The sequence below is a fragment of the Sebastes fasciatus genome, chromosome 19 (genome assembly GCF_043250625.1).
Source record: "Sebastes fasciatus isolate fSebFas1 chromosome 19, fSebFas1.pri, whole genome shotgun sequence".
NCBI lineage: Eukaryota > Metazoa > Chordata > Actinopteri > Perciformes > Sebastidae > Sebastes > Sebastes fasciatus.
In genome coordinates, this window is record NC_133813.1 from 14,677,989 (window position 1) to 14,703,185 (window position 25,197).

General features: G+C 40.0%; 1 protein-coding gene across 5 annotated transcripts in view; it reads right to left on the reverse strand.

The window, feature by feature from the left end:
* The window catches only part of ptpn13 (protein tyrosine phosphatase non-receptor type 13), a 55,737-nt gene that overhangs the window by 8,396 nt on the left and 22,144 nt on the right, over nt 1-25,197 (reverse strand). Inside the window, exons 8-28 of one of the 5 annotated variants that reach the window (XM_074618119.1) lie at nt 17,683-17,775; nt 16,004-16,103; nt 15,019-15,235; nt 13,376-13,450; nt 13,083-13,254; nt 12,476-12,626; nt 12,241-12,379; nt 11,167-11,319; nt 10,481-10,663; nt 10,195-10,357; nt 8,884-9,319; nt 7,432-7,538; nt 6,451-6,504; nt 5,765-5,854; nt 5,512-5,619; nt 4,509-4,640; nt 3,921-4,396; nt 3,368-3,484; nt 2,145-2,238; nt 1,941-2,026; nt 887-1,058 (exon numbers count right to left, since the gene is read on the reverse strand). In XM_074618119.1, the coding sequence (XP_074474220.1) occupies nt 887-1,058; nt 1,941-2,026; nt 2,145-2,238; nt 3,368-3,484; nt 3,921-4,396; nt 4,509-4,640; nt 5,512-5,619; nt 5,765-5,854; nt 6,451-6,504; nt 7,432-7,538; nt 8,884-9,319; nt 10,195-10,357; nt 10,481-10,663; nt 11,167-11,319; nt 12,241-12,379; nt 12,476-12,626; nt 13,083-13,254; nt 13,376-13,450; nt 15,019-15,235; nt 16,004-16,103; nt 17,683-17,775 (3,318 nt within the window). Of the gene's footprint in view, nt 1-886; nt 1,059-1,940; nt 2,027-2,144; nt 2,239-3,352; nt 3,485-3,920; nt 4,397-4,508; nt 4,641-5,511; nt 5,620-5,764; nt 5,855-6,450; nt 6,505-7,431; nt 7,539-8,883; nt 9,320-10,194; nt 10,358-10,480; nt 10,664-11,166; nt 11,320-12,240; nt 12,380-12,475; nt 12,627-13,082; nt 13,255-13,375; nt 13,451-15,018; nt 15,236-16,003; nt 16,104-17,682; nt 17,776-25,197 lie in introns of all 5 variants that reach the window. The other 4 variants (XM_074618118.1, XM_074618122.1, XM_074618120.1 and 1 more) reach the window with 4 other exon arrangements.

Below are 25,197 nucleotides of genomic sequence, written 5' to 3' on the forward strand. Positions count from 1 at the left end.
TAGGGAAAACAAATAGTATCGTCTTCTGAAGAACTCAAAAATACCTCTAAAACATATTGACAAAGTTCCACTATTTGCCACCATATTAAAGGACAGGTTCACATTTTTCTATCTTAATACAATGCTCAGATGCTCATATGTACATCGAAAGCATTATTGGTGGTTAAAATTGTTCCTCCTGTCCAAACCGGCCCAAAAAGCGATCCGTTCTTGAAGCAACTCCAATGCAAGTAATGGGAAGTGATGAGCTAAAATGCATTCTGAAGTTCAGCTGAAGTTAACATGAGGATTCAGCAGTCAAAGTTACACAAATCAAGTGGGTATCTTCCAAAATTACAATCTTAATGGTACCTAATTACCACTTTATGTTACTAATCAGCAAGGAAACACTGTTTGTGGTTAACACCATAATACTAATTCAGGAATAGATCGAGATAACACAGCACATTGAATTCTAAGAAAGCAATATAATGGTCTTCTACGTCCAAACCAGCTACTGATTTTTAAATAGGCAGCAGTGTGCAGCTAATGGGTTGAACACACATTCTTTTAAATGAGATTACCAAAAAAGACAAGCTACTTTGTTTAGAGAGACCAAAGCGTAACAACGTTAAAGAATATATGAGCTAAATGATCATTGTGCTCCTGCTTACTTTCATTACCAACCTTGTGGACTCCTTAAAATGTATACAGGACAGGCTGGGCTTAGGGTATAGGGGAAAACCAACCAAAAACCAAAATAAAAAAACACACTGATCTGAAAACAGGTGCCCAGCCTACTGAGTAGATTTACTGACACATTAGGGTGTACTAAAATGTTACCTTTAAGTTTTGGTTACCTAACAAACCCAAACATTTATAATTGCGCTGCTTGTTTTCACCTCACCTTGTGTAATGAAGCTGTACTCTGGTTTTTCTTTGACCTCAAGTGGCTGCTCTCTATTCTTGGTCTGGTCTCGCTGGTCGCTGCCAGCAATTAGTCGAGTGACCTGAGGCGTGACGGGAGCATGGACACTGTCTGCGGGTGGATGACCCTTCTCCAGCAACAATTGCACCGTCTGAAGGGAGAAAATTATGTACTTGGTGTTAGTAGGACTGCACAATCATTCAAAATGTTATCAAAATCGCAATATGGCCGAATGCAATTTTTAAATCGCAGGAGGCGCAATAATTGTTAGAGACAAAATGTGTGTCAAAATACCATTTTAAATTAGATATTGTCGTGCAGCAGAGATGTCCAGGTCTACACATCATATTCTTAAAGGGGCCCATACTTGTATTTTGTTTCAACTAGAACATGTTTACATGCTTAATGTTAAAACTTTATTTTCTGAATATACCTGTATTTACCCTCTCTCTGAAACGCTTCGTTTTAGCGCATTTCAACAGAAACCGAAAAGGAATTGCATTGCTAGGCAACAGCCTGGGTTCACGTTTACTTCCTGTCAGCTGATATCATTCACATACACTGCAACCGGAAATAAACATATAGAATGTTTACGTTTAAAACCGTGAAATGGTATTGTCTATATATATTGCGGATTTGTGACATCACTAATGGACAGAAATCTTGACGGCTTGTTTCAAAGGCTCAGTTTCTGAATACGGGCTGTGTGTATTTCTCCATGGATTGAGCGTTTTGATACATTCGCAGTATTTATACAGCACTTAAACCTGCTTTATAATATAAAATACATGAAAACCTCACTTTTTTACAATATGGGACCTTTAAGAAAGCATTTTTGTTTGGTAAAGATCCCAACACAAATCACACCATAATGAGAATAATGATGTGAAAATTATCATTCCCTCTAATACCGCAAATCATATTGGAATTCCAATATCAGTCAAAATAATCACAAGTTAGATATTTTGTGGCCAGCTGGGCAGCAACTAAACAGCTTGTCAGCAAGGTGCTCGTGGGAAATGTCATCCCTCACCTGCCCGGTGTCCCGGAGAGCCTCTACTGCCTGCTGATGAGTGGCTCCCTCCAGACTTTTTCCATTGACAGCCACCACACGATCACCTGAGCACAGGACAGACACAAAAAGAGTCTAAATAGATGAAAACAAACCCTCTTGTTTGCTCTAACAAGTCTTTCTATTCTGCGTCATTATTTGTAATATCTCTGTCTAGGCCGTCACCTTTCTGTAACCTTCCGTCGAGCTCAGCAGCTCCTTTTGGTATGATGGCTTTGACGTAGATGCCTCCATGTCGAACAGTCGTGTTAACTCCTCCCTAAAAAAGGAACACACCTCTTAGTCTAATCAGCCAAAGAGAAAATAGTTCATTATGTATTTTCTATGGGGGGTTGATGGCAGGTGTGGAGGATTTTTTTTCATTTCAAGTGTAATTGCTAAAATGATAAATGCTTTGTCTTTACTGCAAAAAAACAACAACATGAAGTTAATATTGTAGTTTACTAACAAATAGCTTACCATAGATCAGGGTTTTGTTGATACCCGTGTGAACAGCAGCACACGATAAGTGGCTCAGATTTAGGTAGAGTAGAGTCTGTGTCGCTGGACGAACTTGTATCATTCACGTGTTAAATAAAAGCGACTTAAAAGCTCAAAATATAGCCAATTTTATTTATTTATTTTGAAAGCAGATTATTTCTTCATTCTTCAACAGTTCAACTTTGATAAAATGTCACAGCGAAGCACAGCCTCAAATGTCACGAACCATAAAAAAACAATATGGCTATGTCGCAATAATGTCCTTCATATTTAAATTATACTTTGGTTTTTTGAAATATTTTTAATGCCAGTTTGGCAAAGCTTTTATCATATCACTATTATGAATTATTTGCAAATGAAAAATAAATCCTCCACTGTGATGTTATTGACAAAATTACTGAGGTTAAATCCTAATAATCAGAGACAATGTGAAGTTCTATTCATTGTCCATTTGGTTATTATGATGGGTTTATTGTTAAGGTGAATTTCATGGTTGTTTCAATACACTATCAGTTATTATTCTAAAACACTAATATTTGACAGCAACTCTGGTCTGATGACACAAAGTGATTTATTGTTGAGTGTTATCGTCAATCAATAAGGAGCAGCAGCAGCATAAGAACGCTCACTATCCAGAGCTGTTTAAACTGTGTATGGTCCTTACTGTGAAGAAACTGTGGGACTTTATTAAAAAACAAAATCCTTATTGACTAAAAAACTAAATGGCATGCAAAAAGAAATAGCTGGACAATATTCCCACAAGAGCCTCCAGATCTTACAACATACAGCTTTACGAAGAAAAAAACCCAACCAAGCAACACGTAAACACCGACACAGACAACAGTGACGAGATGAGAAGGGGAAAGGGGGCAAAACAAAGAGAGGATGAAAACCTTGCCGAACAGTACCGTGACACTTATGCCCAGGCTGCTGTCTTTTTTAGACAGCTCAACGTCAAATAGATCTCCTGGACAGAGACTATTGACACCTGGGGCATTACCATTAAAATTTTCCATGATGTACTCCTGCAAACAGAGAACAGGGTATTAAGTTGAATTATCACAAGCTGGAACATGCAGAAGGAAAAAGGGGATCAAGGGAGAGAGAGAGAGAGAGAGAGAGGAAGCTGAAATAGGTAACGCTGAGAAGAAAATGAGCAGACATTCAAGAAATGACATGCAGTGTACAGGTAACAAACTGCCTTGCATTGACACCGTGACATGTAATGATAGGCAAAGGTTATATACAACAGGCAGTTAGTTGTGCCAAGCATCCTAAAGGTAATGTGTAATGCTCGTTTCTGGAAGAACCTTTCTTATCCAAAAAGTTGATTTATATTTGCTCCACCAGGATAAAAAAAGAAAAGAAAAACCCTTTTGATTCATATATCTCTTGAGTAGACTCAACTACTCTGTAGGATGATGTATAAAACCAATGAATTCATAACCGTATAGGCCGCACCTTTTTGACTTTGAGTTTCTCTTGACTACTGGAATAAGTCTCCTCATCCATGTCTGAATCCCCCCAGTCGGAGTGCTCGGAAACTTTGGGAGCTTCTGTCAATTTAACTTTTCTAGTTTTGGGTGGCAGAGCCGGTGGCGCAGGATCCAAACCCACTTTAGGTTCTGGTCTAGGATGTTGGGCAGCGGCTGCAGCAGCTGTAGCTCTTTCTAGGCACTGCTGAACTCCATTAGCACGGGGTGGGCTTGTTTTAGCAACACTGCTCGTCCTGGAGTCCTGAGAACTGAAGCTGGTGGGCTGGTGGACTGGGGAGGAGGAGGATGTCGGTGTTACAGCCTTGTGGAGAGGAGGGCTGGGGCTTTCTTTTCCCACCTGCTCCTCTGACGAGGTATCAAAGTCTATTTCTCGTCTCTGGCCAGAGTTAAGTGCTTTCAATGCAGACTTGGCTGGGTAGGGAACGTAGCCCGAAGAAGATTCTGTCACAACAAGGAAGATGAACAGTGATATTAGTCTGCAAGTCTGGACGGAAGACAAAACACTAGTAATGCACTATATACATGATGACAAGGAATAAAAAAATCATTTTACCTTTGTAGAGCCTCTCTTTGGGCTGTAACACCACCAGAGTAACATCATCAGGAGCATTTTGGAGGATGTCAATTGTAGTGGCATGAGAGAGCCCTTCTAGGTTCACATCATTCACCGAGATCAGACGGTCACCTGCATCAACATTACAACTGTTACTCACATGCTAGCACTACTAAGACAACAAAAAAACTAGGGCTGTCAATCGATTCAAATATTTAATCGAAATTAAATAGCATGATAATGCATAGTTAATCGTGATTAATTGCAAATTATAATTTTATCTGTTCAAAATGTACCTTAAAGGGAGATTTGTCAAGTATTTAATACTGTTGTCAACATGGGAGTGGGCAAATATGCTGCTTTATGCAAATGTATGTATGTTTTTATTAATTGGAAATCAATTAACAACACAAAACAATGACACATATTGTCCAGAAACCCTCACAGGTACTGCATTTAGCATAAAAAATATGCTCAAATCATAACATGGCAAACTCAAGCCCAACAGGCAACAACAGCTGTCAGTGTGTCAGTGTGCTGACTTGACTATGACTTGCCCCAAACTGCATGTGATTATCATAAAGTGTGCATGTCTGTAAAGGGGAGACTCGTGGGTACCCATAGAACCCATTTTCATTCACATATCTGGAGGTCAGAGGTCAAGGGATCCCTTTGAAAATGTCCATGCCAGTTTTTCCTCCCCAAAATTTAATATAAGCTTGGAGCGTTATTTCGCCTCCTTCGTAACAAGCTAGTATGACACGGTTGCCAATGGATTCTTTAGATTTTCTAGTTTCATATGATACCAGTATCTTCACTCTAACTTTAAAAACTGAGCCCGCTACAACCTAAAAATCACAAGTTGCGTTAATGCGTTAAAGAAATTGATGGCGTCAAAACAAATTTGCATTATTATCGCGTAAACTTTGACAGCCCTAAAAAAAACAAAACACATCATAATCTACCCATATAGGAGGAAGAGTGTAGCAAAACATTGGCCTACCAGGTTTGAGGCAGCCGTTGACATCAGCAGGACCCCCAGGAGTGATGGAGCTAATGATGGTGCCGAGGTCCATACGACCAGAGTTCTCCCCTCCAACAACCTGGAACCCTAGAGAACACACAAGCACAAACAGATGTAAACACATAAATACTATACACACATTCAAACACAAAACATCTGGGGAATACTTGTCAACTCTGACAGCTGAGGAGGGGCAGCGGAGACGGTGTGAAATTGAGATGCTATTTCTTACCCAGGCCATATTTCACATCTTTCTTCAGGTTTACAGTTGTGATTTCTCTCTCTGGAGACGGTAAGGCAATGAGTTTTTTCTTGAGTGAATCTGTGCAGCACAAGGACACGAGGCATGTTGTTATATTTACCGGAACATACAGTAAATGCATTATCTCTGTCGTATCTGATTGATGCATATCAATGTAATTTTAGTAAATTCATTTATCAGGGGATATACAGCAGGCCATTCTGAGAGGATTAGTATATCCACACTGTAACTATTAATCAGCTCAGGCAAGCATACAGTGTTGCTGAAGGGCAACTACTTTAGCACTGTTGGCTAATGGGCCTGAAAAGACGGGTTAAGCTAGGATGAAAGGGAAGGTCGTGGGTTCAGTGCAAAGTATGAAGCTATTAAATGGTGGGACCGGGGCCAGTTCCACACCAGGCAGCCATGAGAGGACACAGACTCAGTTCAGCATTATATAATTGTGATTTACAGCACAAGACTTGTGGGGGTTTGTATATCCGTACTTGGCTGTGCCACGATCAGCATATGGTTCAACAGATTTAAAAGGGGGATTTAATAATGTTGCAAAATAGGAGAGCAGTCGGATATTTCCTGCATTTTGACATTATGTTGTATACAAAACATGGTAATCCAGTGTCTGTGTATCTGCGGAAATGAAAGATTTTGATACGTGCCGTTAACAGAGGCTGGGGTTGAAGGTGGTCCAGAAGAACTGTGCATGCTGACACCTGGGAACAGATCGCAAGAGATCAGCAAGGCCGAGCTTTAGTTTGTACTTTATACAGAACAATGAAAATGTCTCGTCTGCCTCTTTTCCCATTTATAGGCAATAATATAGGAAATATTTATAGAAATCATCAATTAATAATTAACACATGCAGAAGCCCCCTGCATGATCAGACCATGTCATGTGAATACTAGCATATTATGTGAAGTAAACAAAATAAACTGCAACAAGGAACATTTAAAGTTATTCTGTTGTTCCTCAATACAGGCCAACAAAAGAACTGGTTTATGTCAGACTGCTCCTTTAATTTAGAATTTGATTCAAAGATAAGAAATCAAAGTTCATATTACTGGCATAGACACTATTTTGTTGGCAAACAAGAAAGAGCGATCTACGGGTTTCCCATGCCGCTTCATCAGATTTGCTTGATGAAGCCACATGCGAAATGCGTAGTTCGCTCTTTGTTGTTTTTAATGTAATTTGCAAATAAAATAAAGTCTATGCCAGTACCCTAATGTGTAATCTATACATGTGTACATATACATACATATGTAATCTGTAATCTACTTACTGTTGACTTGCCACGGTGTAGCCAGACCTCAAATTATCCGCTGCAATTCTCATGTTTTAGATCTTACTGCTCGCCTTCAGAATATACCATCTGAATTACTGGCTTTCCAAATGTTCATAAGAACACTGTTTATCTTGAAAAGGCCTATATAAGGTAAGTGAAATATTTCATTATCTCATGGAAGAGAGCTGGAGCTGCACAGAACTACTATCTTAACTGCCGATAGATTCTGAATAACTATCCTAGAGTCTCTACTACAACTACAGATTACATTGATCTATACGAGCACAGATGTACATTTCAGGTGCTATCCGTCACCAGAGAGCCGCATCATCATTCGCAGGTCAGCATCCTTACCTACTACGTATGCTTGGCCAGTATCCTCTGTGGAAGAAGAGTCTTCTTCTTTTTTGGACTTGCTGTGACTCCACGTCGGGCTGCTGTGGGACACGGTGCCAAAAGATCTGAGAAGGAGCGAGAGAGTAAGCGGTAGAACATCTAGTGTCCTTGGCTAAATTTAACACTCACTTAACGCTTCGGTTTTTATGCAAACAGAATCCTGCTGAACTCAAAATCACACGTCATCTGTAAAGCTGACACGAGAGGGAGCAACTGGCACAAAAACAGGTTTGTTACTAATTCATAATAGGAACATACACTGATAGGCACAATCTCACAACAACACAGACACAAGGGTGAATGTGCACCCACACGCACAGGCCCCCAGAGGTTTAATTAGAGGCTCGAGGTAGAGTTGTCTGTGTCTCTGTGGTGTTGGGCAGAGCTATAGTCCCAGTAACGAGTCCTCACTTAGTAACCTTAGCCTGTCCTGAAGAGAGCTTGGAGACTCTGGCACTGAAGACTTTACAGAGGGCCAACTAATAAACACAAGATCCCATTTCCTTAAAGGACAGATTAAAAGGCAGAAAAAAAATCAATATATTCTAGTTCCTGCATAGTTTGATGGATGTAAAGTAATGAAATACCAAAGAAATAATGTCAGCAGTGCTCGAAGTGGGCTGGTACTCCCCGGTACGTAGTACTACATTTTACTCTTTGGTGTACTGTGACTTTTTCCTTGTGCACCAGCACTTCTCACAAGCTGCCAGTACTCTACTCTTCTCGGCCTCTCCACATCAGGTTCTTTGGGCGGCAAAGCTAGCATTTTTGCGCCACGTCTCATAGCCCATATGAACATAAAAACAATGTGGAGAGCATCTGGACGAGCCGACGAGCCGGCAGAGCATGGAGGTGAGGGGGGGGGAACGAGGGTGCTGTGATTTATCAATACAATGTTCATGTCCTTTTTGTAAACAGTTCATCATAACTTTTTGTACTTGTGAACAAATATAATTAGTGAAACATTATTTAAAAATGTTCCGAATCTGCTCTTTTGATGTGATTCTACAGGAGAAGAATTAAATGTTCAGATGAAGGCTGTGATATGTGTAAATCATAAAATAATTATTTAACTGAAGCAAGTTTTTTCTTTAAGCTTTTTGGGCGTTATCTACAGTATTAATTAATTAATTAATAAATTCAAATTTCTTGGCGGATGACCCCTAAACCCAATATCTCCTAGTATCTTTTATTCACTGTAGAAATTCAGAATGTAATAATGATTGCCGATACTGGCAGATACACACGTCAACATGTGAATAAGCGGAGTACTGCCTCTTATTGTTTTCCACTTCAAGCGCCGAATGTCAGCATTTACAACACCCACTATGACTTTATTCTGAACTTCTCTCTCTCATATATACTCGTGTATTTAGGCTTTTGCTTAACATTTCTCTTCTTTCAACTCACTTGTCCTGTTGGTGTGAGAGAGAGCCTGTGTCTGAGCTGGCTCGCTGGTGCTGCTGTAAGTGAGAGGCCACTTGGTTGGGTTGTGCCTGACTCAGTCCGCTGTGCGACTGGCCACTATACGACTCTGCCAACCGGTGCTCTGGAGACTCTGGCATCTGTCCGAGGTTGTGGTGGGAGCGGCTCATTATCCGCGGATTGGAAAAGGCCGTGGAGGCCACTGGATTGAAACCTGGAAAGTGAAGCTCATCGTGGACCAATATTGGGCCAGATGGTGCCTTGTGGAGGGCCATCTCTGAGTAAGAGATCCTCTTCAGGTGGTCTGGGTTGGAGCGCGTCGAATAGCTGGGTGCCAGGCTGCCTGAGCTCACCGTCCTCCCCACTGCGTCTCCACTCCGAGGGTCAAGGGAATACTGCAAACTGCTCAATGGGCAGTTCTCTGATTACAAGAAAAGAAAGTTACTGATTAATAATAATAATAATAATAATTAATGACATTTTTGTTAATTAATATAGAAAGAGTATGAGACAAAATAAATAAATAAATAAAGCAGGGAAATCCGAAAAGGGCCAAAGTGTTGATCTGTACCGTTAACTCAACAGTCTGACGTAATTATTGTCTAGATGGAAAAAGCAGGTACGGTCCTCTGCATCGTAAATCTGGACATATCCATCTTAATCGTCATAGCTAATGGTCTGGCCAGTCTTCTTCTTGGCAGTCAACTTATGAACTTAGTTGTGACTTTATGTTTAACAATCTGGTGGGAGTATGGGGTGTGATGAAGACAAAGCTGTTCTGTTGTTCAGCCATGAGAAACTACTCAAACCAAGCAGGGAACCAAAATCAACAGTGAAAGACCGCCCACACGTTTGATTCACATATTACATAATTGGAATAGATACAATAGACTTGTGCACCGACAGGTTGGACGATGCACGTGATGATTGACATAGAATGGCAAAGATTATATGCGTTTCAGTTTTAAAGATATAATAACTACTTGTATGTCAATTCATTGAAACAAACTGACATTTTAAGAGAGGGAAATGAGGGGGCATCCGCTATCATCTGGAGAGGATATGTGGGACGGCTGACACATGCAGCTGCGGCTGGAAACTGTCTAGTTTAGTGTTGACGTCATCAAGAGCTTCGCCTTTTCCTGTATGCTGTGATATGACACTTTTGGGCCTACTGTGTGAAAGCATTTCTGTGACATGTTAACCTTCCTCTGAGAGATAATAACTCCTCGCTGGCCAAATATTCCCATCTGTCTGATTCTGAGGCCCCATTATGTGCACCCACTTCTCTCCTACCTAGGTCTTGAAGCTCCTGGTTGTTTTGGCGGGCCTTCATTTGCAGGTGGAACTTGTGCTGGTCGGAGCACTGCTGTAGCAGGTACTGACAGGTCTTGTTGCTGTCTGTCTGAAACAGGTGCTTAATCCCGTCGGATGTGTTCTGGAGGCAAATCTTCTTTTTCTGCAAGGTGACAAGTTAAACATTCAGGTGAAAGTGAAGACCAACTGGGCTAAGTTAGAGTGAATAAATGAAATTCACTATAGTGGCATAGTTTTATTTTTGATAATAAAGATAAGTACATACTATAAAGGAAATCTTTTTTGTCTCCCTCCAGGGGAACCGTAGCACCGGGGTTCGATTTCCGTTTAGCACCTCAAAGATGAGCACCCCCTTGGAGTAGACGCCCAGCATGATGCCCGTCTGGGACCGCTTCTCAGGAAGCACCCGATGGAAATGGACGCCGTACTCTGTCAACCTCTGGCTTACCTTTAACACAATCAATATAGAGTCAGAGGGTCTTAAATTCTCAAAAATACACAGTACTGAGATAGGGGGAAGGGATGCGAGTGTGTTTTGAGTACTGGAACTTTTCATGCAGACAAAGGGTCTTTCATCTTATTCATTTGATCCAATATGAGTGCATAGATTTTCATCTCATGATAATATTATTCAATTTGGTTCAGTGGCATGAAGAAGAGATGCTTTAGTAGACTGTGGATTTGACACAGTAAGAAATATTACAAGGACAGAATAAAATGTAGTGGAAGGACACAACTACTCGTGTTTGTAGTTGACACTGCAATCTTTGGTTTGTTGTCAAACATAAACTCAAATATATTACTTCCTCTGCCAAAGTAAATTCTTTGGCACATTTCTTCCTGGAACACCTGTCATTTTGTGCAAACAAAATGTTCACTGTGTTTGTCACAAAATAAACTACTTGAAATATTTCCATGAAACCATGATTCTTGTATACTGGTGTTGCTGACCTTAAGAAACTCAAACTCTGCCTCAGAGTCAGATGCTCCGTAGTAGTTGCTGTGAAGTTTTGGCAGCTCCTCCTTGATGGTCGTCTGGTCCACCTTATCCAGGACAGACACCGGGAGGTAGTGCTCCAGTCTGAAGTAGGTCTTCCCATGGAGCTGAGGCACACAGATTAACAGCGTTACTTATTAATAAATTTAATTTAAACCGTGAGCAAAAAAAGTTGCTCTGATGTCCTTAGAGAACTTAGAAGTCTGTGTCAAAAAGCTGCCATAAAATGATGTGTTAATATTATTTTCCACTTTTACAGAATTAAATCTTTTAACCAACTTCAGTCCCAATCATTACTACCAATTTTCTGAATTTGAACCCATTAAACACCAGTTTGTTTACAAAGTGCCACTTCTGGGATACGTAAATGATTAGCAACAACATCGCCAATACAGCAACAATAACCCTAGTGGAAACCAGAAAAATAGTATGCATTTGCCCCATGGGGGAAACGTGACAAAATGGCTCAATCTGGTGGAAAATAGTAAAAAGAAATTGAAGCCAGGGCTCTAGATTGAAAGCCTGATATAATACAATGCATGCCTTTATGCTGTAATGGCCGTGGGATCGTGGGATTGTGGTTTTAATGGGTTTCAAAGGGGGACATATTTGTCCTTAAGGGTCTGAGTTTCTGTATTTTGGCTACAGTTATAGACTTATTATAGGAGCTGAGGTTGAACTTTCAAAATGAAAAAAATTGAAAAAAAAACTTAAACTCACACCCTTGCCAAAAGCATGCAAAATGCATTTATACAGCTAGAATGATTGAAAAATTTGAAATGAAAAAGCCAAAATGCCCCTAAGGATGCATAAGGGTTAATGAGACAAATGTTCAACTGCTTTAATTTTTGTTTCTAAAACGTTTTACAAGAGAAGTCTTTACCTCACATTCTACTTCAAATGTGTATATTCAGCAATACTTTCTAATATATAAAACAATAAAGACATGATTACACAACTTCACAATTCAAATAAAGTGTATTTTAAGTGTTGTTAGCTGACTGATAACACTTCCAGAGATTCGGTACCTCAGGTTGGTAGTCACTGAATTCAGCCTGCAGTGCCAGTGAAGCCAACAGTATGGCATTTTCTGTGCCACAGCGCATCCTCTCCTCCAAGATATCCTTCCTCAGCTGTAAGTAGTACTGATGTTTGGTCATAGCATGCCTGTTATACACAGAAAAATACAGACATTTTGGGTTATGATATGCGAACACATGGGTCCATTGTTCTGTGATAATGAAACAAATACTGTATACTCACTGTATGAGGTTGACGTCATCAAGGAAGAATTTGATGCGTAAGAAAAGATTAAAAGGCACATCAGATTTCTTCTTCTTAGGATCGTCCTTCCATCCCTCTGGGGCCACTTTGGACAGTTTGGCATCAGGATCGACGAAGAAAAACTCATCATCTGTGTGTGTGATTTTTAGGAGAGGGTGTGTTTAAAGCATGCTTAAAGCAACATGTTGCATCTTCAATGAGACATCAGGTGTAGGAAATTTAATTTATATGGAAATACCATGAACCTCTGCACTAAAAACTACTCAAACCACATCTCAGATGCCTCAGATGTGATCTCACAGTTTATACTTTATATTCAAGAAGGGAAAATTGTGTGCCATTTCAAAGGTTTTCCACGTGCAACACTGGATTCCTGGAATGTTTTCTTATAGAAGAAGGTTCTTAAGGTCAACGTGGATCAGTGACAGAGCTAACGTTGGTTAACTAATAACTATGGTAAGGTAACTACATAACCACACAAGTAAGTGCACACAATATAGAAGACTGATCCCCTGACATATACCTGACACACACATGCATTCATGCCACTTAAAACAACAGTCTTATACAGGATAACATACAGTACCTCTGAGGTATGCTAGGCCAAAGAGATGGTGCTCCACCAGCCCGATGTGGGCAACCACCATATCAAGAACGTCTTTACAAACTGCCTTGATGTCACAGCTCAGCTCCAGCTTTTGGCCACTCAGAAGCACCACGCCCACCTTCCTCAGCACGTCCTCCACCTTACCACGTTTCTTGTGGGCAGAGAGAAAAAAGGGGAAGGAGTAATGGATTACAAATGAGGAATAAAGCCGTTTTCTGTGGCAACATCATGGATACATTGGCTCAAAGGAGGCATTAGATGTACATCCTTACCATTATTGAAGAGGGAACAGATAAGGCAACACAGGGCTCGCTGGCCATCTTCACAAACTCAGGCCCGTGGAAGTTCTGTCATAAAAAGTAATTGTGATACAGAGAGAACATTTATTTTACCAAAATGTTAAAGGTACAGTGTGTAGGATTTGCAGCATCTAGAGGTGTGGTTGCAAATTTTAACCAACTGAGTACCCCTCCGCTCACTCATCCCCAACGTGAGCCGCCGAGTGCAAGACCGTGGTAACGCCGTTCGCCTCGCTCAGAGGCCATCCTTACCATAATAACACTACTTTAGGGGGCAACGGAAGGCAGACGGCGGCTGGCGGTTCCACGATTTTGCACTCGGCTCACGTTACCGCAGTTTCACAAGCGTGTCGGAGAACTACGGCGGCCTTCAGGTAACGTAAAAAACGTGAAAGTCTCTCTCTAGAGCCAGTGTTTGGTTTTTGTCCGTTCTGGGCTACTGTAGAAACATGGTGGTGCAACATGGCGGACTCTGTGAAGAGGACCCGCTCCCTATGTAGATATAAACGGCTCATTCTAAGCTAACGAAAACACAGCGATTCTTAGTTTCAGGTGATTATACACTAATGAAAACATAGTTATGATCATCCATTTCTGCTAATAGATCCCCGAAATGTTACACACTGTTCCTTTAAAAGGATCATTTTCAACCTGGACCTTCTTTTAATATATTTTTTTGCTATTATGACAACTCATTATGTTCAAAATGTGATCACTTGTTGTCAGTGCTGAACTACGACATGATTTACATCAACTCTTAAAAACATTTAAAACACTTCCTTTCTACACAAAACACTCACACTGCAGGTTCAAACCTGTTTCAGTAGCTGCCCTGATCATGAAATTTCAATGACAACAACTCATGTGATGCTTTTTTTAAGTGTACACGCACTTCCTTATTGGTTTTCTGCGGTAATCTGGTTTTAACAGAAGTGGTAGGGCAAGATTCCTTTGCTTCAGCTCAAAGGTTTTTCTTTTACCAACAGGAAACCCCCACAGCCCAAATTACACCCATTTAAAATCTACCATAAACACACTACAGCAAATAAGTCTCGCCTTTGAGAGATAATTAACCTTTTAGGAATATAACTGATGCACAGCATTTGAGGTTTACGGTGAACGTCAGCAGATTTGTTGCTATGTTTACCACTTGCGTTAACACATTTTGTGATAGTAGGTGGGAGAGATCCGACCGGCTGACATGAATTATGTTTTCCAGTCAGCAATTTGTATTTACAGAACATCCAGTGAGCTCAGCATCAACAACCTAGTTGCCAATGAGCTCATGGGAGTTAAAATTGTACATCCATCATCAAATATTGCAATATAAACAAGCTTCAAGCGATGGATAGTCAGACCTCCGATGTAGGGGGTTCCCGCTGGAGTGTGTTTGTGTGTGTGTTGAAATGATGTCTTTCAGGAGTTGGCTGTGCCATGTGTTTATATATTTGGTCTACAGCTCTATAGTGATACAGGAAGTTTCGTAAACAAAAAATTAAGTTTGTAAAGGAAAACAAGACCCAAATAACTGAAATGAAGTTGAAATAATAAATAATAAACACAGATTGTCATATAAAGCATATCTCTGAGTCTGTTAAGCCATGAAGAGTAAAAACCTTGGGTTTGCGAAGTTGTACAGAAGAGGTGAGGAGGGGGTCTCGAAGGTCGAGCATGGAAGTGCGAGTTGGAGCCAGGGGCTCATCTGTGGGGTAGAGGTTGGCCCTGGACAGCCTGCTGACCAGGTGGGCCTGGAGCCGCTGCACCTCCTCCTCCTGCCTCTGGAGGAGCAGCTCTGCTCCAGCCAGACCTTCATCAGCCGCCCCCTCATGCAGCCTACAGGGAGAAGAGAAGAGGAGGGTTGGCGTCAGAACAGTCTGATACTGCCAAAAAGCTGAATGGATAGAAGACTTTTGCTTAATGTGTGATGCCTTGGGACATTTGTACTATATTTACTGACTTTCTTTTTGTGCCTTCTCCATAAAACAAATACATAAAAGTAGCAACATGATGTCAGACAATGTATTCACACACAAAAGACACCAAACACTAGATGGTATGTCTTCTTTTAGCGTCAGGGGGGAAAACAAATGCTCTGTGCAGCGGGACAGAGCGAAAACATGGTTTCTCTGTTAACAGCAGGCAGCAGTTCTCTGTAATGCCAGAGATTAGAGAGATAGAGATTGCTGAATGTGGATGTCACATTAGATGACCTCACTAGTGAAGCATGGGGCTGACCCTGCTGTGCCAAACCAGCTGTGTGTGGCACAGAGGACCAAACATCGTCGCTGGCTTCCCTGTTCTGTGGAGGGAACAAACGCATACAAGACATACACACTCCTATGCAGTGGGGCAGGTGCTAAAATTCACCCTCATTCTTGCTCCTCTTTCATGTCCTATAAAACATCCTGAGTTCAAATACAGTGATTCAACACTTGAACTTCAACTCTTCTGGGATATGTAACATCCGTGAAGGGATAGATTTCCATATGGATCAATTAACTGGTAGCTGTAGGTTGGCTGCTGCTTAAGGGAGAAAACACAACACTGGTACCTTGTTTTTGTTAAACTGGCACCTGTTTAGTGTGTGTGTGTGTGTGTTACCTGTGCCTGTGTGTGTTGTGACTTGTCAGCGACAGGGCATCATGTTCAGAGGAGAGTGCCAGCTGGGAGCCATACCTCCTCGCCTCGCTTGGTCTCTTAGCTGGAAGAGACATAGATGTATTAGCTGTGTACACACATATATGCACATTTTGTTTTCACATTCGACACAATCAAACACATCCCTCCAGATGCACACACACACACACACACACACACACACACACACACACACACACACACACACACACACACACACACACACACACACACACACACACACACACACACACTGTAGTGCAAATGTAACCTGCATGAACATGTGTTCAAGAAGGTGGAGCAGTTTTAGAAATCAGGTCAAATCAGCACCACATAGGAGCTCTGTTGTACTGAGTTGAAATTGCGTACAAAATACCAACAAATAACAGTATGGGTCAGAAAGTACTAAAATATACAGAGTCAAGTACTGCCCCCATCTAGTACATTAAGAGCTTTTCCATGTCTTGAATAAAACCCTTGGAAATGGTGATAAATGGAGTATAGGTGTTAGTTCATCTTGAATAAATTTGCTTTTGATCTTTTTCTTAAGTCCGTCTCTGACAATCTTAAGTAAATTAATCTTAATTACACATTTTTTAAACGACAGCTGAAAACCTATTTATTTAGTTGACTTATAATTAATGTAATTTTTATTTATTATTATGTATTTTAACTTTTATTTTTGAACAATTCTTTCATTTTTTAAATTATTATTCTTAATGATCTCGGTTTTTAATTTCACTAATGTATTTTAGCATCTCCTGTCCTCTTATTGTCTAATTGTGTTGCCTGTCTGCCTTTGTCTGAATGTGTTGCATTTTTCTTTTCTTTTGTAAAGCACTTTGAGCTACATCTCTTGTAAGAAAAGTGCTCTATAAATAAAGGTATTATTGGTATTATTATTATTATTATTATTATTATTAATTATTCACTCCTTCTGAAACCACATTGCATGTAAAACTACCTATATGAGTACAGTAACTAATATATTTTGATGTATATAACTAGCATGTAGTCACATATTATAAGTCTACAGTATCCCAAGTCAGTTTGGAAAGATTAAATCTGAGCTGCTGAGTTTTGCTCTATTGCCAGCCTCATGTTTCCCACACTATTACACTAGTCAAATCTTGTCTTTGGTTATTGCACAGTTAAACGTTGCACTGAGAGTGAAGTTATCTTGTGCAAGCCTACATAGTCATTTGTCTGATGCTGCTAATGGGATTAGATCATGTCCTTAGCTGACAGCAGCACCCAAGAGAGGGTGGAGAGCGGTGCACCTCACTATCTTTAGCCGACAAAGTGTGACCTGTGAGGATTGGCAATAAGACAGCAGGGAACCTGGCTTTGAGCAGGACAGACCACAGTCAGTTGGTCAGTGCAGACAAAGAATAATTGATATCCTTTGACAGTGGCTTTAAATCCCAGACTTTATGGCTCAGACTACTGTTTGTTAAATGAATCACTCACCGTTCCAGGTGTAAACAAGTCCTAGATTAGATGGCTACAGTGAAAACCAACATGGACATGTTATTACTGGTCTCGAAGAGTTTAGTTATTTTGAAACTGAACTTTTGAGTTTTCATTTTTACTTTGTGAGTGATGTGTGTGAGAATAAAAATGATGATGAAGACATGTTCTACCTTGTCTGTAGTCTGGATCAGAAGAGGTCACTGAAGGGCTTTCGCTGGATGAACTGTAATCGCTGTGGTACCTCTGGTGGGTGTGGACCGGGTCTGAAGGAAGAGAAACACCATCAGCCCATCTTTTTTCAAAATAATATAATATGAACCATGCACTAACATAAGAGGATGTCTGCGGAATGATGAAATGGATCAAACATAAACTTCATGCACAACTTAAAAATAGTTATATGGACTTGTTTCCTTGTTTGTGAGGGATGTTAATGTGAAGCTGTTTGTTTTTCAATGTCACGCGACACAGATGTTGCATCACTTTTTTTACAAGACTTAGACAGACGATGAACTGACACGTTTTTCATTTACAGTACTCTCTCCCACTGAGACTGACGGCAACCCTAAACCAGAGGCACACAAAGCAGGTATTAGTCATGCTGTTGGTAAACACTCCTAATGAAAGACATATGTAGCTGCGCTGAAAGGCAGCTTCTGCACAAGTGTATGCAGGCATGCCTCCTGTCAGGTTAGAGAGCTTTTTTGTTGAGGGCGTAATCTTTTGCCTTGTTTAACTGGGTGAACCACAGCAAGTACAGACCAGCTCACCACAATGAGTTACTTTGCTCTCAGCAATGCTTCGTAAACTCAACAATGACTTGAAAATCTGTGGTAAAGCCGGAAAACACCATAAACAATGTTCAGAACAGTCTCAACCCTAATCCAACGTGTCATGTGTTTCTCTGCTTATAGCACACCGAACTTGAAAGTCCTGCTCTTCAGTATCAGCTACACAGCTCGAATGAATGGCATTCCCACGTCACGGCTCAGGCATTTTAGTTCAGACGAGTTTCACAGTACATCTCTTTGTAACGATGTGTCTAACCTTACATAAACGTTATAAGAAAAAAGCATTGTGGCTCAGCGACAATTACAATCTGCCTGAGAAAGAAGAGGAGCGTAATAGTTTTCCATCTTCCGCTGGTTGGTGCGTCATGAGAGAACATTTGCATTGAAAAAGGTACACAGAGGAACAGTCATTTATGCAAGTACATCCACTTACAAATTTGCACCCACATTGCAACATACATGCACTGATACCCACACACGTGCAAAGTCACCTGTCCTACAATGTCCGCTTATGTTGCTATATTTGCAGGTAGGGTAGAGAAAAAAACAACAACATCAAACCCATTTTGGTCAAAATAACGGCCCACCACTACCAACAGGATTTTCCAAAAGGGACTAATTAAGAACGGTTTATGATCTGGTTACAGCTTGGCAGGAAATGGAAACCAAAACAAGACAAACATTTGTGAATTGAAGTATTTTGATGTGCTGCTTATTAATTAAAAGACAAGACAGAACAAACAACATTCAGCAACATTTCATTTAAGCGACAAGTAGATGTACTGTAAATGCATTTGCACTATTAGTCTCCATTTAAAAACAGTAAATGACTTATCATAAGACAGAAACAAACTGTGACGGTGATTTTATTTAAGATTTACCCAACAAATCTTGCAGTAAAAGAACATTAACCTTACCATTAAAACAAAACATCCACAGCTAAAGCCGGGTGAGTGTCCTGGATGTGGCATAAATAACAGAAAAGACTAGTCCAAGACTAAAAGTGACTGACGGTGTTGTTTTAATCAAAAAGTAATACATTTTCGACGCTGTAATTTGTACTTGCAAGTAAATGTCCTGTTATAAACACTGCTGAAGTACCCACTCGGCCTACCTTATAATATATAGTGCAGCGCTATTATATTGCATTTAGGGCTGTCAATCGATTAAAATATTTAATCGTGATTAATCGCACATTTTTTATCTGTTCAAAAAGTAGCTTAAAGGGAGATTTGTCAGGTAACAACATGGGAGTGAGCGAATATGCTGCTTTATGCAAAACATGGCAAACTCAAGCCCAACAGGCAACAACAGACTTGACTATGATTTGCCCAAAACTGCATGTGATTATCATAAAGTGGGCATTAAAGGTGTCTGTAAAGGGGAGACTTGTGGGTACCCATAGAACCCACTTTCATCCCTTTGAAAATGGCCATGACAGTTTCTTCTCGCCAACATTTAGCGCAAGTTTGGAGCGTTATTTAACCTCTTTCACGGAAAGCCAGTATGACATGGTTGGTTCCGATGAATTCCTTAGGTTTTTTAGTTTCATTTGATGCCAGTATCTTCACTCTAACAGTAAAACTGAGCCCGCTACCAGCTCCGAAAGATCGATTGCATTAATGCGTTAAAGAAATTAGTGGCGTTAAAACGAATTTGCGTTAACGCGTTAACTTTGACAGCCCTAGTTGCGTTATATTATATTGCATATTAAGTGCAACAGAACCATTAATCTAACCTGTGTGACTAACTTAAATCTATGTACAGAATTTGAATTTCTGGTCAAGCCACGAGCGTCTACTGAGGGTGAATGAGCATTTTTGGAGAAATCCCAAATAAACCTGGGATCAACATTTCATCATGTACCCGAAACATCCACTGCACCTCAAAGCAATGAGGGGAAAGAGAGACGAAGAGGGTCACATCTAATTAGAGAGATGAACAGCGATATCTGATTGTTTCACTAAGAAGCGTTTGATAGATGGCGAGTGACCCAGATAAACACGCACTGCATAGCTACTTCTCGGTACTGCTTCTCAATGATTGCTATTGTTTCTTTCTTACAGGAAATATAACTACATTCCTCTTCCACCTTAAAAGGAGTTATTAAGTAGCAAGCATGCACACACATACATTCACAAAAGGACAATGAAACAAAGTAGAGAAGAAGATTTGAGTCACTGTCAGCACGTTTTAGTAGTAATTAAATACTTAATGTGACACTTAATGAGTGAGGAGGCCAGGGGTTCATTCATAGTTTAATGCTCCAACTTCCTATCATGCTCTCTCAGCTCTATCACGTCTTTCTCTCCATGTAGGGAGTCACACACACACTTCCTAGAAAAACAGTTTGTACGAATCTTAACTGGAGGAGCATCATTTCCTGGGAACATTTTAAGCAACCTGCATTCATCTGCTCACTTCTCTCGTCTCCCTTCACCTTATCTTATCATTTCCTCTCCCACGTCCCCGTTCCTGTCTTCCCTCTCCTCGATTCCTCGCAGAACCGACACTTCGGCGTGAGCTTTCTGCGAGTACACAAACAGCTTCTATAGGCTACGGCCTTTTGGGGCATTCAAGCTGAGAAGAGACACAAACTCAGACTGTGAGGTTGTTCGAAGCCTGGAGGTCCCAGAGAGACAGAAGAAACTTCCTTTAAAACATAGACTAAAATAGATAATAGCTTACAGAAACCCTCCAGTTTAAGTTGACATGACTCAGAAGAAATAGGTAACACTTTATAATAATCATCATTTATAAATGGTGAATTGATAGTTAATTAAACTTAGTTAATAGTTATTTTACTGTTAACAAACAACAAAATGATAATTACTAATGTTTACTAATTGTTAAAAAAAGCTATTATTACCTCTGCCAAGGCCGAAGGCCTAGGAAGGAGGTTATGTTTTCACCGACGTTGGTTTGTTTGTTGGTTTGTTTGTTTGTTTGTCCGTTAGCAGGATTACTCCAAAAGTCCGAGATGGATTTGAATGAATTTTTTTGGAGGGGTCGGGTGTGGCACAATGAACAATCCATTCGATTTTGGTGGCGATCCATCTAGTTTATGTTATTGTATCATTGGTTTGTGTAATAGGAAATAATTAGTTTATAAATTCAATATTGTATCATAGCTGATAGGAGACGATAACAATTACATTGTGATTACATTAGTAAACTATTTATTAAGTTTATTGTTGTACATTTTATATACTGTATTAATTATTTGCTAATAATTAACAAATGATTTGTAAACCTTTAAGAAATTGATTATCTATAAACATTACATAGATAGATGGACCAGAAACCAACTATTAACCACTGACAAAGTATTAACTATCAATCTAAATAATGTTTATAGATGCTTTACAAACTATTTATTAACCATTTAACAAGGTGTTATAATCATCAGTTGCAAATTTATAATAGCATCCAAATAATATTTATAGACGGTTTACAAACCAATTATTAACCATTAACAAAGTCTTACAAATATCTGTCTATGTAACGTTTATAGATGTTTTACAAACAACTTCTTTAAGGTTTACAAATAATATCTTAATCATACAGAAAAAATAAATAAATATATATATATATATAGTTTATCAAATGTTATAATGTGTGCAAAAATAAACTGTTAAAATAACATAAATATGTCATTACTAATAATTAGTAAACATAATTATCATTTCGCTGTTAACAGTAAAATAACTGAACTAAGTTTAATCAATTTACCATTTATAAATAATGTTTATCATAAAGTGTGACCAAAATGTACAATGTAGATTTTGTGAAACAGAAATTTTATGTCTCGATAAAAAAGCCCATGGGAAAAAAATGTCTGTTCTAGTGCTTGTTTTAGACATTATGCATAATGTGAAAAGGAAATGAGTCATGCTGTTGATTAAAATGGATCATAAATAAAGTTAACTGTAAGGCTTTTCTAAAAAGCTTTTTGACAGACACTACAATCTGTCCTGCTGCAACCTTTGGAGTCAACAAATCAAGCTTGGTTGGCTTTCGTGAACACCTCCCCTTCCCCTGAGGCAGCAGTGTTCTGTATTATTGTCCAAGCTGGACCCACCCCGGCCGAAAGCCACATGACCTGCTGCCAAGTACCGGAAAAGTCCAATAATGTTTGGAATTCCCTCATCCGCTACACATGACTTCAATTACAGCCTCTAGGTCTGCAAGGAAAGTTTTCTTCTAATTGAAGCACCTTGGCACCAAAAAGGAGGGGGAGGGGGGGTGGACGTACTGGGGTGAGACATAAGGGACCAGGTATAAACATGCCCATGCACACACAGGCATGCACACACACAATGTTTAGTTATGATGTTCATGTAATCCGTATTCAGTTGAACATGATTTTGCGAATGCACACACACACACACGGACAGGCAGAGAACCAGCGTGTAACTGGGTGAAACCTGAGAGCACTGACCACTGCTGCGCCATCACTTTCCTGCAGAAAAGAACAGAAAAAAGTAAGAGAAAAAGAAAGAAAAGGAGGTCTCTGTGCCAAGTAACACATCCACGAGGCCCTGCAAATGGTCTGTGCTCAATTAGGCCCCGTTCATGCTATAGCGAAATAGCTCTGGGATGGAATAGAAAAATATTTTGGCTCAGTCTTCGTAGTCGACCTCAGTCAGTTTTGATGCGAGTAAACATTCCTTTGCGTCAGCATGGTGTCCGACATCAACCGTCATTTTATATCAATTAGAAGCTATTGACACAAAAAATACACAAAGATAATCCTCTCAATTTTAACCGAGCAAGCACGCACACACACACACACACACACACACATAGTGTGAGGTGGGACAATAGACAGGGGCTACAAAATAATTCTTATTTTCTTGTTCTGACACCGCTCCTGTCTTCACACTAAAAAAAAATGCCAAGTGCCTCTGATTACAATCAGCAAAAGGCCAAGGGGGAGGGAAGGAAAGGAAGGCAGGACTTGCTGGGGATAAAAAGCCACAGTCGAGGAGAAGAATGCCGTCGGTTGGTGGCTCGGTCAGCATTAAAAATAGCTGCCAGAAAAGCAGGGAGGCTGGAGGTTGGAGGGAGATGGAGAGTACGGGAAACCAGCGGGAGGAGGAAAGGGAAGAAGAGGTAGAAGACAGTGGTTTATTATATGAAACCATTCATGCTCCTCCACTGTCCCCCAGATGGCCAGCCGACCCATGTAGCCACTTGTGACTTTGCATAAAACTAGCCTGCCTTATGGAGACTTTACTGTACTAAGAATTCAATAAGCTCCGGAGGGAAATGTAAAGCTCTTGGTGCTGACTGCTCGGTCTAAGCATGTGATTAGATTGTTTTTTTGAGTCTAAATACCTTGCACGTATGTGTGCTTATATCTGTGTGTTTGCAGTCATGTTAGGAGAAAAACGAGAAAGGGACTTGGCTATATAGCATGTGTGACAGTTAGCAGCGGGCTAGAATTAAGCTGGCCTGTAATTAGAATCAGCCATTTGGAAACCTCTGTACCAGTGACTCATACATTCTGTCTAAACGCTGCTGCACAGCCACCACCAACGATACTCCATTCGAGCCAGCACCCAGCTCCCATCCCACATGGTAGTTACAGATGGACACACAACCTGTAACTAGTCCTGGTGTCTGTCTGCTCACGTCATCCCGTCGCTGTCACATTTTCACTTCTCAGATCAGCCCAGCTGATGGCTGCCTCCCTGCAGACGTTTCACCCATGCTACTGTACCCCCTTTTTATTGCCTGATAAATTCATTTTACCACCCAGTTTGACATTTCCTATAAATCTTAATGACACAGCTGTGTTTTACTGAAGATTTTATTCATTGTCTCAGAAGCAGACGAAAGCTGGGAACTTTAGTGAGGTTTTCCCTTTGAAAATGTGGGCCACCTCACACGTAACATAGATGTAGTAGGGCTGCACGATTATGGCCAAAATGCTAATCACGATTATTTTGATCAATGTTGAGATCACGATTATTTATCACGATTATTCATTGATTTAAAAAAATAAATAATAATAATAATAATATATATATATATATATATATATATATTTAATATAATAAAATATAATAAAATATTTGTATTGCAATTTCACATTTAAAGTCTATAGTGGTTATTTGCATAAAAACACACAATTCAAATGATTAGGAAATAAATAGTTGTATTTTTATTTTAACATTGGTTTGATTAAAAAAATCTTGCACTAGTAGGTCTAATTATATATTATAATCTGCTTAGAGATAGTGTTACAGGTCATAAATCGTTCTCTAATATCTATTTTATATTGCTGTGAAAACATCTTCAAACAGCTGGATTTATTCAAGTTTCTCGCCAAAAACTACATTTTACGAGATTACATTTGAACTCATCATGATAGCGTTGAAATTTACTATCGTCCCATACTCATTTTTGACTGTGACTGTCAAAAATGGGATATACGAGCCTGCTGAAAACCAGCCGGCTTCAATCGACTGCTGTTCATCTCCAGCTGTTAGTTTAGGAAGCACTTGATTTAAGCAGCAGAGTTTTCTATGAGCGGAGCATTTTAAATGTCAATATCGCAGTCGATCGTGTTTATTTAATTGTGGGATGCCAAAATCGTGATCGCGATTAATATATTCGACTAATTTTGCAGCCCTATGATTTAGTATCATTAAATGTTGAAGCCCACCCACTACATGTTCTGACAATGTACCACCACCACATATTACACATGAACGAAATTGACCAAGCTCCGACATGTCACCAAAATCCCATTATCCTGCAACACTTATGACCAACAAAAGGTCGGCAGAGATATATGATCTGAATGAAGCGGAGATATATACGATCTGAATGAAGCTGTGGCTGCATAACCAGGCTGAGTGTGGTTTGTATATTTTGAGTGAGTGA